General features: G+C 41.0%; 1 protein-coding gene across 1 annotated transcript in view; it reads right to left on the bottom strand.

The window, feature by feature from the left end:
- Positions 1-1,163: 1,163 nt before the first annotated feature.
- Positions 1,164-15,093, bottom strand: part of mtus2b (microtubule associated tumor suppressor candidate 2b) — a 37,680-nt gene continuing 23,750 nt past the window's right edge. Inside the window, exons 7-14 of the mRNA XM_078244887.1 lie at positions 9,294-9,360; positions 8,501-8,715; positions 8,047-8,152; positions 7,095-7,168; positions 6,909-7,007; positions 5,827-5,946; positions 5,534-5,631; positions 1,164-3,805 (exon numbers count right to left, since the gene is read on the bottom strand). Coding sequence (XP_078101013.1) covers positions 3,598-3,805; positions 5,534-5,631; positions 5,827-5,946; positions 6,909-7,007; positions 7,095-7,168; positions 8,047-8,152; positions 8,501-8,715; positions 9,294-9,360 — 987 coding nt within the window. The 3' untranslated portion in view covers positions 1,164-3,597. The remainder of the gene's footprint in view (positions 3,806-5,533; positions 5,632-5,826; positions 5,947-6,908; positions 7,008-7,094; positions 7,169-8,046; positions 8,153-8,500; positions 8,716-9,293; positions 9,361-15,093) is intronic.

The raw sequence follows: 15,093 nt of genomic DNA, 5'->3' as shown, positions 1-15,093 counted from the left end.
GGAGACAGTTTTCAACACTTTTCATCCAGTCCTTCCAGTTGCAGAGTTCGCTGGTGCTAGGCTAGCTCAAGTCAACGGTATCTGCTAGCCTGCCATTAAAAGCAGTCTTACACACTCCACGGTACACCCGAGGCAAATAAATTATAACGCCAGACTATCAATGTAAATGTCTGTTGATAAAATAATGTTAAAAATAAAACTACCCTTGCATTACATTACATTTACATCACATTACATTTTGAGGGACTAGTTTCTCAGCAGTGGCGGAATTTTACTTAGCTCCGGTTAGTAGTACTGCGCCAAAAAGTAAACAGAGAAGCGCACTCCAGTCGGGAAACCTAGTAGCTGCTGGCTTAGACATCAAGATACCGGTGGAGACACTACACGCAAATGTGTAGTGATCATTTTAGACCAGACGACTTTGGAAAAACCCCGCAATCTAAAGGACCACAAGTCACTGACAACGAATGCGGTTCCATCCATCTTTCTAGATGCACCAACAGCTACCGATGAACAGGTAATAACTTTCAGTAGGCTACTCTAGCTAATAAAGCTAGTTCAATGCATTGTGGAGAGTGACAACGTTAGCTAACGGTATAGCTAAACTCTTGGTAGATACCTGGCTGGGCTAACCGCTAACTTTAGGTAATTGCTGACAGAAACGCCATGTAACCTCGGACAGTTTACATGCAAATTGCTAACCTGTGTGCTTTCATGTACCGGTAACGTTATGTGAGTTATAGCCTGGCAGAGTGGAATTAGTTGGAGCTCACAGCGGCAGGTAAATAAACTTGCGCGATTGTCACGTAAACCGGCTTTCTCAGTAGCCGCTGCTGTAGCCTACGCTACCAACTACAGTGAACAAAGTATAACTATTGCAATGCGATGCAAGGGTAGTTTTAATTCTAACATTATTCTATCAACAGACATTTACATCGATAGTCTGGCGTTATAATTTATTTGCCTCGGGTGTACTGTGGAGTGTGTAAGACTGCTTTTAATGGCAGGCTAGCAGATACTGTTGACTTGCGCTAGCCTAGCACCAGCGAACTCTGCAACTGGAAGGACTGGATGAAAAGTGTTGAAAACTGTCTCCACTGATAAATAACACACTGGCTAACTTGGAAATGAGGTCCTGTGTCCAAAATTCTGAACCACCCCTTTAAGTTAAATTAAGCTAAAAACTGCATAGTTCCCCTTTAAAGAAAGAGAAAGAAAAAGAAGTGTACCAATGCAACATAACTGACGTTTGATTTTGGATGTGTCCAGGTCAACACATTTTGACTGCAATGTCTGCATAAATGATGGCTGATTCTACAGCGCTTAACCCCAGACATGACAGCTACAGTAACAGACAAACTGCTGTGTTTGATGGTTTCCTCTTTGGTGGTTTCTACAGATCCTGCACTTTTGTGGGAAATAATGATGTTTTCCTATCCCTACTGACCAGTATGAGGCACCATTTGTCTGCAATTTCTTGGTTTCATTTGAATGAACCCTGGGCTGTTTTTATTAGGAATAAGAGGTCACTTGTGTTGCCCCTTTACCCTTCTGCTCCATATAGTCACACTGTAGGTAATCCTAAAATAAAAGTCCTTACTGGAAGACAGAACATGCTGTAAAGAGAGATATACATGTACAGTTTTTACAAAATTATATGCAATACTATAGTTATACTGTGTTGGCAGTTCAATGGATTTACGAGTTGTTATAAGGGCTGCAACAAACGATTATTTTCATCGTCGATTAATTTGGCGATTGTTTTCTTGATTAATCGATTAGTTCTTTGGGTTACACTTTACTTGAAGGTATCTACGTAAGAGTGACATGACACTGTCATGAACGTGTCATAAACATTATAAACAAGTCATAAATGTTCATGACTTTTAGTAAGTGTCATTCGGTTTTTGTCATGACAAGTTATGGTTATGGTTAGGGTTAGAGTTAGGGTTAGGGTTCATGTGTCATGACCAGCGTTGGGGAGTAACGGAATACATGTACCGGCGTTAGGTATTCAGAATACAAATTATGAGTAACTGTATTCCGTTACAGTTACAATTTAAATAGTTGGTATTTAGAATACTTAAAGTAATTTATATTATAATATATGATTAATTAGCCAAGGTTAGTCGTCTGCTGTAGTTTTACTGGTCACCTTACTATTTTATAGTTGACGTGCTGATTTACTAGCCCCAGAGCTGTTGAAAGACTGACTAGCTGCTAACTTAGTAGCTTGGTAGCTTGGACTGCGGTTAGATTTTTGTAGTATGCAGTTCGGGACTACAAATACAAAAATCTATCTGCTTGTTTAAGTACATATTCAGCCAGTTGGAACAGAAGAACACACCATAATAGGCCTGTTTAGTAAGCTATATGTGATGGCCGCATTCCTACACTTATAAAATGCAATTCAATGTGGAAGTAATCCAAGTATTCAGAATACGTTACTCAGATTGAGTAACGTAACAGAATTCGTTACAAATGACATTTTTGGGCATATGTTCTGTATTCTGTAACGGAATACGTTTTGAAAGTATCCTTCCCAACACTGGTCATGACTGTGTCATGTCACTCTTATGTAGATACCTTCAAGTTAAGTGTTACAGTTGTTTGTTTGGTCTATAAAATGTCAGAAAACTATCAGATAGGAATCAGTGTTTCCCAAAGCCCAAAATGATGTCCTCAAATGTCTTGTTTTGTCCACATCTCAAAGATATTCAGTTTACTGTCACAGAGGAGTGAAGAAACTCAAAAATATTCACATTTAACAAGCGGGAATAAACCCGTTAATCGATTAACAAAATTGGTGCCGATTCATTTCATAGTTGACAACTAATCGATTAATCTTTGCAGCTCCAGTTCTTATGTTGTTGTTATTATACGTTTCAGGTCTACACTGAGATCCAGTAGTTTAAGGAGAAAAGTAGGATGGATGATTGAGGTTAAATGGGTAGTCATTCATACACTCCAGATATATGAAATACTTCACTACATGAAAAGGTTAACACACCCCAGAGAAGAATCTACACTTTGTAACTTACTGAAGGTAGTTTTGTGATTTTTTTTTTTAAACTTTTGCCTATGCCTTGATAGACGTTGCTGGTGAGAGAGAATGGACGGCATAGGCGCTTCTTGTGTTCCTTGTTGCACTTTTGGATGTTTGCTGTGTCTCGTACATCCATCATCCTGAGCGCTGGATGAGAAGGCGGTGATGTAGATGGGAGGCGAAAAAAACATGGAAATGAGGCACCGGGACTCTGATCCTGCTCTTTGAAGTCGACAATGACAATCCGCTGCAGTAGCACAGCACAGCACGTCTGTTTCGTTTGGGCGTTCAGGTGTAATAGTGAAAGAGGATGGCAGAGAATTCCCTTTTGAACAATAAGAGGCGTGATTAATACAATTCTTTAGGTCAGAGATTCAAATTCCTGGGGCTTGACTTTGGGAAATGCACCACATGGATGAGCGGCATTTCCAAAAAGAAATGCGTCCGTCCATCTACATAGTGTAACATTCGACAAAGAGTAAAAAAAAAAACAGGGCTTCCGATGCCAGATAAAAGAAAGCGTTTTGATACAAGAGCTTCCACTGAGAGAGTCATTGATGGTAGGAGTGTGGGCGGGCCGGGGAGCCCGGGCCGGAGGAGGGTCGATGGATCGGGGAGGAGCTGGGGGACATGCGAGGGCTCAGCTCGCCGGTCTGGAGACGCCACAGCAGTTCCTCGTTAGTGCGACTCAGACGCTTCTTCTCGTTGCTCTCCTTCACCACGTTCACCTGCAGGTTGGCATTATCCTCAGAGAGTTGCCTGAGGAAGACGAGGCACAGGGGAAAGGCAAGGCATAAAGACCATGGACTAGTGTTGCTTTCGTCAACGAAAATTATGACTAAATATCGTCGTCAACGAACCTTTATCACGTGACGAGACGAGACATAAATGCTGGTCATGTGACGATGACTATAATTAAATGTATAATGCAATATTGTTGACGAATAAATGTGGTTTACAAAATAAAAACTATGCTAAAATGTCTCTTCATTTTCGTTGACCAAAACGAGACGAGACGAAATGTTATAACATTATTTTGTCTTTTAGTCGTGTTGTTATTATTATTTTGCAGTATTTCTCTTTCCTGTGTCTCACTTCAGGGGCTGCATCAGGTCACACTGCGCAGACGCAGGTGACGTCACTTCCTCAAGACCCACTCGTGGCATTATTTAGAAGATGCAGCTGTGGTAAGTTAGCGTAACCGACAACAAACAAAATTAAGTCTGACACAGAGAAAGGGGCTGATGGCCGGCCAGCCGGGGTTCGTCTTTGGAGAAAAAGAAGAAATGACATTTGGAAAAACTTTCATTACATAGCAATGGAAAAGAAAACGGAATGGAAAAAGATGGGGAGAAATGTGGCCACAAAATCACAGGAAAAAACACCACGAACCTTAAGAGACATCTCAAGGCATTCCATAATGAAATTGAGGTAAGGCAAGACATTAACGTAGCGTTACTTTCTATTTTAGAAAGTTCATGCCAACTCATGAGGCTGTGGTTAGTGTCTCATTTTAACGTTAGCTTTAGACGTTAGCCACTGGAGCTGAAAACGTCATCAGTTTTTCGTTGACTAAAACTAGAGATGAGCCGATACCGATACCAGTATCGGTATCGGCTCCGATACTGCCTAAAACGCTGCTATCGGTATCGGGAAGTACTGGAGTTAATGCACCGATCCGATACCATGTAATAAAGCCCTTAAGAAAATCTACGTTAAAGTAGTTTATTTATGTTCTTTTTCCGTTATAACTGACTGTCAAACTGGATGATCAAAGAAAGTTCTGGGGCGTTCATTGTTTGTGTTTGTTCATGTTTCACAAAGAGTTTAACCTGAGCCAGGCCGACAACAAAGATAGAAATCATATCACATCCATACAGGGATAGTAGTATACAGTTGTTAAAACATAATAAAATATATGACACACTGGTATCGGATCAGTACTCGGTATTGGCCAATACGCAAGTTCAGGTATCAGAATCGGTATCGGGAAGCAAAATATGGTATCAGGCCATCTCTAACTAAAACTAGACTAAAATAGTCATGGCTAATTCTGACCAAAATAAGATAAAACGGTCAGACTTTTAGTCGACTGAAACTTGACTAGACTAAAGAGTATGAACGTGACTAAAACTAATACAAACTAAAATGACAGCTTGACACAAAAACTAGACTAAAACTCATTTGGTTTGGTGTGAATTGCATATTGACACAAATTGGCATGCTCATAAATTCTAATAAATGCATTCATTCATTCAATTATTCATACCATACATAGTACGAAATGTATCTAGAAAATCACAAGGTTGTATTTTTATTTTGACAAATACATTTTTATAAGATGAATCATTTTGGCAGCACAACTAAAGGTTTTAATATCCTCTTTTTAATTTGTATCAATATGCCTTCTAAACCAAAGTACATTCACTTCTACTGACATGAACTAGGTTTTAAATGTGCACTAGTATGCATCTAAACTTCTCTGACCTGGACACAGCAAGGTTCTTGTCTATTCTTTCCTTCAGGTCCTCGTTCTGCTGCTGTAACACTTGTAGTCTCTCCTCCAGGTACACATTCTTTTCAGCCTGCTCAAAAACCCCGGAGAAAAGGTGCACAACATTAAATTCTTCAAATGATGTATGACATTATATTACAAGTAAAACAGGCACTATCATAACTGATATGGGTTTACAAAGGAGAACTTTTCCTATAAAATACTTTTTTTTATATATTTGATGCTTTGAAAGTAAATTAAACCAAAGCAGAAAGTTGAAGCCTACTATTTTCTCCAGTTCTGAGATCTTCAGTTCCTGTTGATGGATTTGTTGATTCTTCATCTCCAGAACTTCTTTCAGACTCTTCAGGTCCTCATCAATGTGTTTATACGGTGCCAACGCATCCTGGCAGGAGCAGATAACACGAGTGAAAACCACTACAACACCAACAAGTTTTCACCTAAGCAGACAACGTATCGTCCTAGCGGAGCCTGGGGGCATGCTCCATTTACAGCAACTATGTGCACTATTTTACATGCCATTTGATAATAGAATGATTACAAATCATTTGGGGAAAAACATCATAGTTAAGGAACAAAGTAATCCAGTAAAGCATTCATCCTATTTTGTATCTACAGTATTTGTTCTCCAACTTTACTTTAACTTTATCATTCTGAAACCAGAACCCAATAAATGTGGTTTCCACTCCTGCCACCTTAAAAGAGGCAGTGTCTGATGTTACTATACTATACTATAAATGCCCGTCCCATTTTCCGACTTTGTTTTTAGTTTTCACTAACACCAACTTACTACCACTAGTTTTACACTACTTTTTGGAATTCATGGTCAATAAACCTCATTTATATGCAATTATACCTAATATTTGAGTTAAAAAAACAGAAATTATGAAGTATTTTGACTAATAGTTAAGATCAGAGGAGCGTATGTTGAGCAGATGAGTTTAGTCAGGATACTGATTTGAAACCATTTCAATTTTCACCTGATATTCAATGAAAGTGATCAATTATATTTGCAAAGAGCGTTGTATGGAATCCATCCTTTTTTTGTGGTAATTTGGTTAAAAAGAAACCCATATTTCTGATATAGACATTTTTAAAAGGGGTCAAATTTGACCCGAGGACAACAGAAGGGTTTAGTTAGATAACATAGGTAGGTTGGGAATTTGGCATAAACAGTATTACTGATCCTGAAACCTATATTCACAGAATGATTGGCGATATTTCCCCAGTAATAGAACTTTAGATTTTCCGGTCAACTTGAGTTTCCAGACAAAAAAATGTGTGGCTGGAGCCCCAGTAGCCACCCCCTCGTTCCGCCCCTGCTGTACCGTATCATGCAGCAGTTACCACAATCTGCTCATCTGTGCTCTTGCGCAGAGCTTCTTCAAAGCGCTTGGCTCGATCTCTGAGGCTGCGGTTCTGAAACGTCAGCGTGTCCACCTGATCCTGGTGATCACATAGATATTAACGTGTTCATTACCATCACTGACTACAAAATGTATCATTCCGTGTATCTGTAAAAAAAATGTTTACCTGCAGTGACAGTCTGATCTTTTCAAACTCTTCTTCCAGAGACTTGGTCTGCTGTTCATGGGCCATCTTCAGATCTGACACAGGAAATATCAAATCATTACTCCATCAGCAGAGAGAGTCAGGACAGGAGAGAAACAGGTTTGAAATGTGGTGCTTACTCTGGAGCTGCAGATCAATCGATTAGTTGTCAACTATTTTAAAATTATTAAGGTTTTAGTCATTTTTTAATGAAAAAAAGGTAATGATTCTCTGATTCCAGTTTCTTCAATGTGAATACTTTGTAGTTTCTTCTCTCCTCTGTGACAGTAAACTGAATATATTTGAGTTGTGGACAAAACAAGACATTTGAGGACGCCTAGTCTATATCGACGACGTTTCACTTCCGGGATTGCTCCGTTGCCACCGAAAATTTTGCCGGATGTCACTCTTTTCGACCGGATGTCTTTTAACTTCCTCTTTCTTTGTGTTGGTGTTCTAAACTATGGTTAACTGCTCCTCAGATCTCTGCAGGGTAAATCCAGACAGCTAGCTAGACTATCTGTCCAATCGGAGTTTTCTGTTGCACGACTTAAACAACTTTTGAACGTACACATGTTCCACCAAAACAAGTTCCTTCCTGAGGCTATTTTGCAGAGGCACCGTGGCTCTGTCCGGCGTATAGTGCAACCCAAGACGATTGTAATTGGTTTAAAGAAATGCCAATAAACTAGAGCACGTTTCTCTCCCATCCCAGAATGCTGTGTGGACTAGCCAGACCCTCCTCCGCAGCGCTGTGGAGGAAGGTCTGGCAATGCGAGACTAGAGGACGCTATCTTGGACTTTGGGAAACACTGATCGACATTTTTCACCATTTTGACATTTTATGGACCAAACAACTAACCGGTTCATCAAAAAAATCAATCGACAGATGAATCGACTATGAAAATAATGGTTGGTTGCAGCCCTAGCTTACTCTTCACGGTCCTGGCATGCTCCTCCTGTAGAGTGGCCAGTGTGTCATCGTGAGCCGTCTCCATCTCCATCAGGGCAGCCTCCTGGTTCTCAGTCATCTCCTCAATCTGGACACGGTACATGAGAGGTAATGGAGCGTTTCAGGGACATCACATCTTCACTTCTTATACAGATAGAAGATACTTTATTCATCCCCCGGGATATTCGAGTATTCAGCAGCCCACACATAAACACACACATTTTCATACACAACACAACCATTTCCTATAATAAATAAAATGCAAATGAATACACAAGAGAGTTTAAAAACAGGATAAGAGAAGCATAACTAAATCAGATGTGGACTAAACTGGCTGGCTTATAGCCAGTCTTTTCCTTAAATCACACACACACACATGCGTGCACACACACACACACACACACACACACACACACACACACACACACACACACACCTGTTCTTGCTGTTTGACCCGTAGCTCATCCAGCTCGGCCCGTTGCTGGGCCTGCAGGCTCTCGGTCTGGGCCACGTGCTGCGCCTTCAGCCGCTCCTCCAGCAATCCCAGCTCCCTCTGCTGCTGAGCCCGCAATCCCTGCAGCTCAGCCTTGAAACGACGCTCCAGTTCCTCCTTCTCCTGCTGCAGTTGCTCCCAGTGTGCAACACTGAAAGCTAGAACACAATGTAGAGCTTTAGTTTGTTTCACTAGATCCAAATTAAGGTCATCTACTAACTGAAAAAGCAGCAACTTTGTTGGCTTTACTGTAAGAAGATACACTAAAGTTAATTAACACTTAACATCCTTTTTATTATTTTATTTGTATTATTATTTTTGCATTGTAATGTCTGGATGTTAAAACTTGTTTTTGTTAAATAACCCAAGTGATATATTCATAAAGAGTATTGAATTGTAAACTTCATGTGTTTATTTTGCGTTAGATTTTTTCTAACCTTTCGAAATTTTCTTTTTGCCCATTTATTTAAAAAAAATATGAGAAAAAAAAAACTAATAAATTAAAAATGCTAAAGGAGTCAGAGCTTGTTCTAAAGTTTGCTATGAAACCATGACAACAGGGCAGCATTTTACAGCCTCTGGTATACAGTGTTTGATCTGACTAAAACCAGACTTCCGTCAGAACGGTGGATTCCCAGTCACCATCTCCTCCTGTCCTTGTGGGAGTATACTGTATAATACATGATATGCAGAAAGCAGTGAGTGACTCGTCCTTGTCATGCTGGCGCCCACTTACCCACTTCATCCCTGATTCTGGCGAGCTCCAGGGACAGTTCCCTCTCCTTCACAACGGCACTCTCACTCTGAAAGGCAAACACATACATGTACAGCAGTGAACACCTCTGAACTGTACAAATGGATGGAATACACCTACTGTACAGTATATACCACCGTAAGCCTGAAAGCCTTGAAATTAATTTTATGATCATTCTCTTAGTGGAATGTTTCCCATCGCACACATGTACATCTTTGGTCCATCCAAGAGTGTTGGGAAGGGTTTGGGGGGGTCCTCAGTTGTGTGTGGTTTTTTTTATACATTTGTTTTTGCTTTTTGGTGGTATTTCTTAAAGGAGAAATCTGGCGCAAAATGAACCTATATGTATGTATGTATACCGAGTCGACCTTTCTCTGGGATTTGTTTTCATGCTAATCGAATGTAACCAGTTTTAGCGCAAACCGCTAATTAGCTTATAACGCTAGTCGTCGGGGCAGAGGGTAAAGTAAAAAGAAATCTCTATTTCTACACCACTAACAAGGCTCAAAATAACACCACACTTCAACGGTAGCATAATGAGGGTCCCTACATGTAAACCCAAGCATTGAGAACTTTGTAAGTGTACAGACAGTTTATTAAAAAGATAGATTATAAAGACAGTACTGTTCACGTATACAGGCGGCCGCCATCTTGGGAAAACAGTCACGACCAGTCGAACGACGATCGCCGTGCTTGTGCTATGTTACTGGTTACTGGTTGCACGCCGTTCGTCGGGTCGGACTGTTTTCCCAAGATGACGCACGCATGGCCGATGACGTGAAAATTGGCCAATTCCGGTCACCGCCAGTCAATCGGTGCATCTCTAGTGTAAATATATTTGTATTATTACTATTATAACTAATTCTATTTTTCTATTTCTTATAATACTTTCTGTATATTTATTCTCCTATGTCTATCTAATGTGTATTTGTGTTATTCTGATGTGTGTACATTTGTTTTTCTTTTGAGCTGCTGTAGCACAGTGTGGTTAGGGTTAGCTAACCCAAACACCTGCTCTATTCATACTACAACTTCTCATGTTGTCTGTCCTCCAGGATGGACTGACGTGAGATTACCTGGGGCCATGGTTCATGATAAGCATGACATTAAAACTCCATGTGATAACTTGGCCTAATATACAGGCTTAAAGGTCAGAAGTCAAAGCTGCGGTCTATTGCACTTTTGATAATATGAGATTATTAACAACGGTGTGCTGCCCGGTGCTCACAGATCACAACGGATCCGTAAACACGATACAGCGTTACAACCATACAATGGTAACTGTCACTGCCCGATGTGAGTCGAGTGCAGATGTGAGTTGCGCGTGCGTCACTTTGCGACGAGGACGACTTGTTAGTTGTTTGTATTCGACAGTGATCCTCGTTTCTTTCCCCAGATACAAATTTAAAAAAAATAACGTCATGGTCAATTTGACGCATCAAGCAAATGGCAATGTTATTGGGTACTGCTACGACGTGTACTTGCTACAGTGTATTTTCTCCCCAGTAACAAGCTAATCTTGATGGTAATTGGGTCTTTTAATGATGTTGTCAACAACTCAAGATAACTTTCTGCTGTCTGAGCTGTCAATTTATCAGTCTGAGGTACACTCTGCCAAACTCTACAAGTTAGCAATCAAACACAACAAAGGCTGTCACTTGAATGGCGTTTTGAGCTAACGTTAGCAATCAAACAAACATAGATAGCTAAAACGTTTGCCGGATCCGGATCTCTTGGCGTTATACTGTAAACCTTTTAAATCTGAGCATGCGCAACTCACATCTGCACTCGACTCACATCAGGCAGTGACAGTAACAACATACAGTAGTTTGTATCATTTCTGTTCATTATAGACAAAAATTACTTTCTTAGTGTATAATCTAGCACACCATGGATCATTATATCAACAGCTCTTAGGTTTAACTACAGTAGATACTTCATGGCAGCTTGTAGGAGTCAACCACAACATTTGTTAATCATTTTAGGAGAATATTTTTCCTTCCCGATACAGATTCCGATGAAACTGTCGGCCCATACCAGTGCATTACAAAAATTCTATATATATATATATATATATATATATATATGAAAAAGAACATAAAATAAATCTAAAAACAAAAATAATTCCAAAAAAACACAATTTTAACCAGTACAGTAACCGTATTGAAACTGAGATTGGCAACACTGGTGCCACCTCTCAAAACCAAAGCTTTGCATTATGTTACTGTACACATCGTCATTTTACTGGTGGGATTTTCTAGTGTAAATTATTGCAAAATTGCTGACTTTTTTTTTTTTGCGTTAGCTTTGATTAACATTACACTCCGTGAGCAGAACAAACCGCCGATCAATTCTTAAAAACAGTAGCTGCCAGCGAAACTTGCTGTGTAGATTTCCGGTTTGGTCTGCTTGCGGAGCTAATGCCATTTTGTCTGGGTGTAACTAATTAGAGAAGATTTTTTTCGCAGCTAAATTTAGTCGTAACGGATCCGTGTATAGAGTCGCGTACTCGCCAATACCGATACTAGCATTTTAGGCAGTATCGGAGGCATTTTCTGATACTGGTATCGGTATGTAGCCTAGAAATAGAAGTCTGGCTTGTCGGGCTAATCAGTATGGGAACAACTCTAACATTTTAGAATAAAAAGTCATCATATACAGCATTTGCACAGACCCTCTCCAGTATCCACTGGGGACTCGTAATATGGGACACTCACAGAGTGCCTCTTACTCACAAAGGAATACACCAGACAGTTATATGTCTATTGATCACAACACCAAAGATGCAGTAAGAAAGCTACGCACACTGTTGCTCGGAGACACATCAGAGATCACAAAGCAGTGCGTATGAGAGACAAAGAAAGAGAGTGACAGAGAGCAGTGGGTGAAATATGTATGAGGTAGTATACAGCATGCCTCGGCAGTGATGATGTCACCCTCTAAAAGCTTTTACTTGGAAATACAGTCACACGGAACATGAGTTCATATGACCTCATGAGGGATGAAGGATGGTCAGCAGCTTTCTTTCATTTCTTCCTCTTCAGCTTCACCTCTGCTCCACACCATCATTTCCTCCGTCCTGCCCTAACCCTAACCCCCCCCCCTCCTACTTAGGTCTCCAGGGAGTTATGTGACATGCGTTCTAATTTTTTCATCTGATATTCAGCCCTCACTGAGGCAGCATAATCCATGTTTAGGGCTGCAACTAGTGATTGTTTCCATTATCGATTACGCTGTTGATTATTTTTGTGTTTCTTTGATCAATTGTTAGGTCTGTAACATAATAATATAGTGAAAAATGCTCATCACAATTGATTTGCCTGACTAACAGTCCACAACGTGAGGATATTCTGCGTACAATGAAATAAAACAGAGGAAACAATCAAATGTTCATATTTGAGAAGCTTGAACCAGCTGATGTTTGACATGTTTCCTTGATGCATCCCAAATGATTAATGGGTATATCTCTTTCTATAGGAGGAGCCAGACGTAAACATTCAGGGCTCAGCCCAAATCGAGGGGAGGTCTGGAAGCACGCTCCATTTACAGCAGCTATGTGCATTATTTTTCAAGCCATTTGATATTAGAATGCTATACAAAAATCTGCCCATCAGTTGGGAAAACCATGAAAGTTGCAAAGAAAAAGAATCATCCTGTAGAGCATCCATCCTATTTGGTATCTTTGTAACTGTTCTCCAACTGTCTTCATCATTCTGAAACCAAAATACAACAAATGTTAAGGAAGACTAGTTTTCACCCCTGCCACCTAAAAAGGGGCGCAATTGTCTAATGTATGTAGATACTATAGGGTAGGAATTAGGAAACAGCATTACTAATCTTGAAACCTATTATTTAGCAGAGTTCACAGAATGAATGGCGATATTTCCCCAGTAATAGAACTTTTTCTCCATTGATTTGCACGTCCAGTCAGAGAGACTGAGGCGAAATGACACAAAGTTGAAGGTATTGTAAAACCCTAAAAGATTCGGGGCTTTTGACAAAACATTCAGGGCTGAAGCCACATAACAAAAGCATAATTTCAGCACTGTCCATTTTACCTTCTGGAAAAGAATAAACATGAGTATTTATAGGAAGGGTGCTCAAATTCGAGGAAATACCATAATGAGTTAATGAACCTCTCCAGAGTCTGCACCCATGTAATCAGTCCGGCGTCAGTGGGACCATGGCAACCTGCTAATGTGCAGCTGCTTTCTTGTTTGGACTTCTACAGAGATTCAGACTCAGATGAACACACAGGAAGCTGCAACGACGGCATGCATTTAACAAAGAAAACCAAACACGTGATATCTTGAAGATGAGAAACTCAGCAACATCTGGTAAACAAGAGACTTACACATCCTAAGCCAAAGTTCTCCTATTACAGTCAATGGCATGTACTCACCCTGAATTACACCTACATACTGTACATACAGTGGGGAAAAACTTTACACAGTAAAATAAAAAGGACAAGTGTAAGAATATAGCATAGCAGCAACAACATGTTTATGTAATGTCCCTGCAAACTCTGAGAGAAAAGAAAGAGGGACAGTGCGCCAGACAAGCCTGCTTTGACTCAGCATAATCATGCCCAGCTTTACACTCTCTCCACCAGCTCTGTCTCTATGGAAACGATGAAAACGAGTACATTTAATGCCCCCCCCACCCCCCCCCCCCCCCCCCCACACACACACACACACATGCGCACAACCACACATATAAAAAGGAATCCTCGGTGCTGAAACAAGCAAGCAGCCTGCAGAAGATACTGTCTGTCTTTACCGTTCGGTCCAGAAAGCACAGAGGGAGGAAATGGAGCCTACAGCAACAATGGCCCATACCAGGCTAGGAGACAGGAGCATCCCTGAACCCACTCAGGAGGCAGCAGTGACAGATGCGAGAGCTAGAAAGATACAGAAAGAGAGACAGAGGGGGAGGGAGCCCGGGCAAAGGGAGGAGAGGGGAGGAGAGATGGGAAGACTGAAGCCTCACCTCGTTTCCTGGTTTTGCGACCGGCGTTTATCCCTGCTGGAACAAAGACTGCCAGCCCCAGCCCAGCCCAGCTCTGCCTGCCCTCCCCTCAAACCCCCACCAACACGCCCCGTATCACATTCACACGCATGGCAGGGAGCAACACACACACACACACACACACACACACACACACACACACACACGCACACATGTGCGGTCTTTAGCATCTTTGAGTAAAAAACAGAGTGGAGCAGGAGAAGATGGGGGAGGGAGATGATCAATAAGTGGCCAATTATCTGCTCTGTTACTCCGCTCAGAGAAAATAGCTGCATGCAGGCATTTTAATACATACAGAACACACATATGCCTAATAAAACACAATGATTCTAGAGAGCTCTGACTGAAGAAACTATGCCAAAATCGCAGCTTTGGATGTTAAGTTTCTTGCAACAAATCCAACTGCCCAATATAGATAAACTAATATACAGTGTAAAGCACTTAAAATCTGTTGATGTCCATGCAAACGAACATTAGTCGTTTTCTCCATTTCTCATACACACATCAAACCCTCTAAAGCCTTATTAGCCTACGTTGTCGCTGCTTGTACACATCTTAAAATCCAGAACAGAGACATGTATGAGCAGTAATGAGCAGGGCAGTGGTGCAGGATGACAGAGTAGAGGGAGGAGGTTCATGGAGGAAAGATCTGAGCCTCAGCAGAGGAGGAGCCAGACTTTGTAAACATTCGGGGCTCAGTCGAAACCTTGGGGGGGTCAGGGGCCATGCTCCCCATGCTCCACTGGGGACTGAG

This window comes from Sander vitreus, chromosome 3 (genome assembly GCF_031162955.1).
Source record: "Sander vitreus isolate 19-12246 chromosome 3, sanVit1, whole genome shotgun sequence".
Taxonomy (NCBI): Eukaryota; Metazoa; Chordata; class Actinopteri; order Perciformes; family Percidae; genus Sander; species Sander vitreus.
This window is presented reverse-complemented; position numbering and strand designations above follow the sequence as displayed.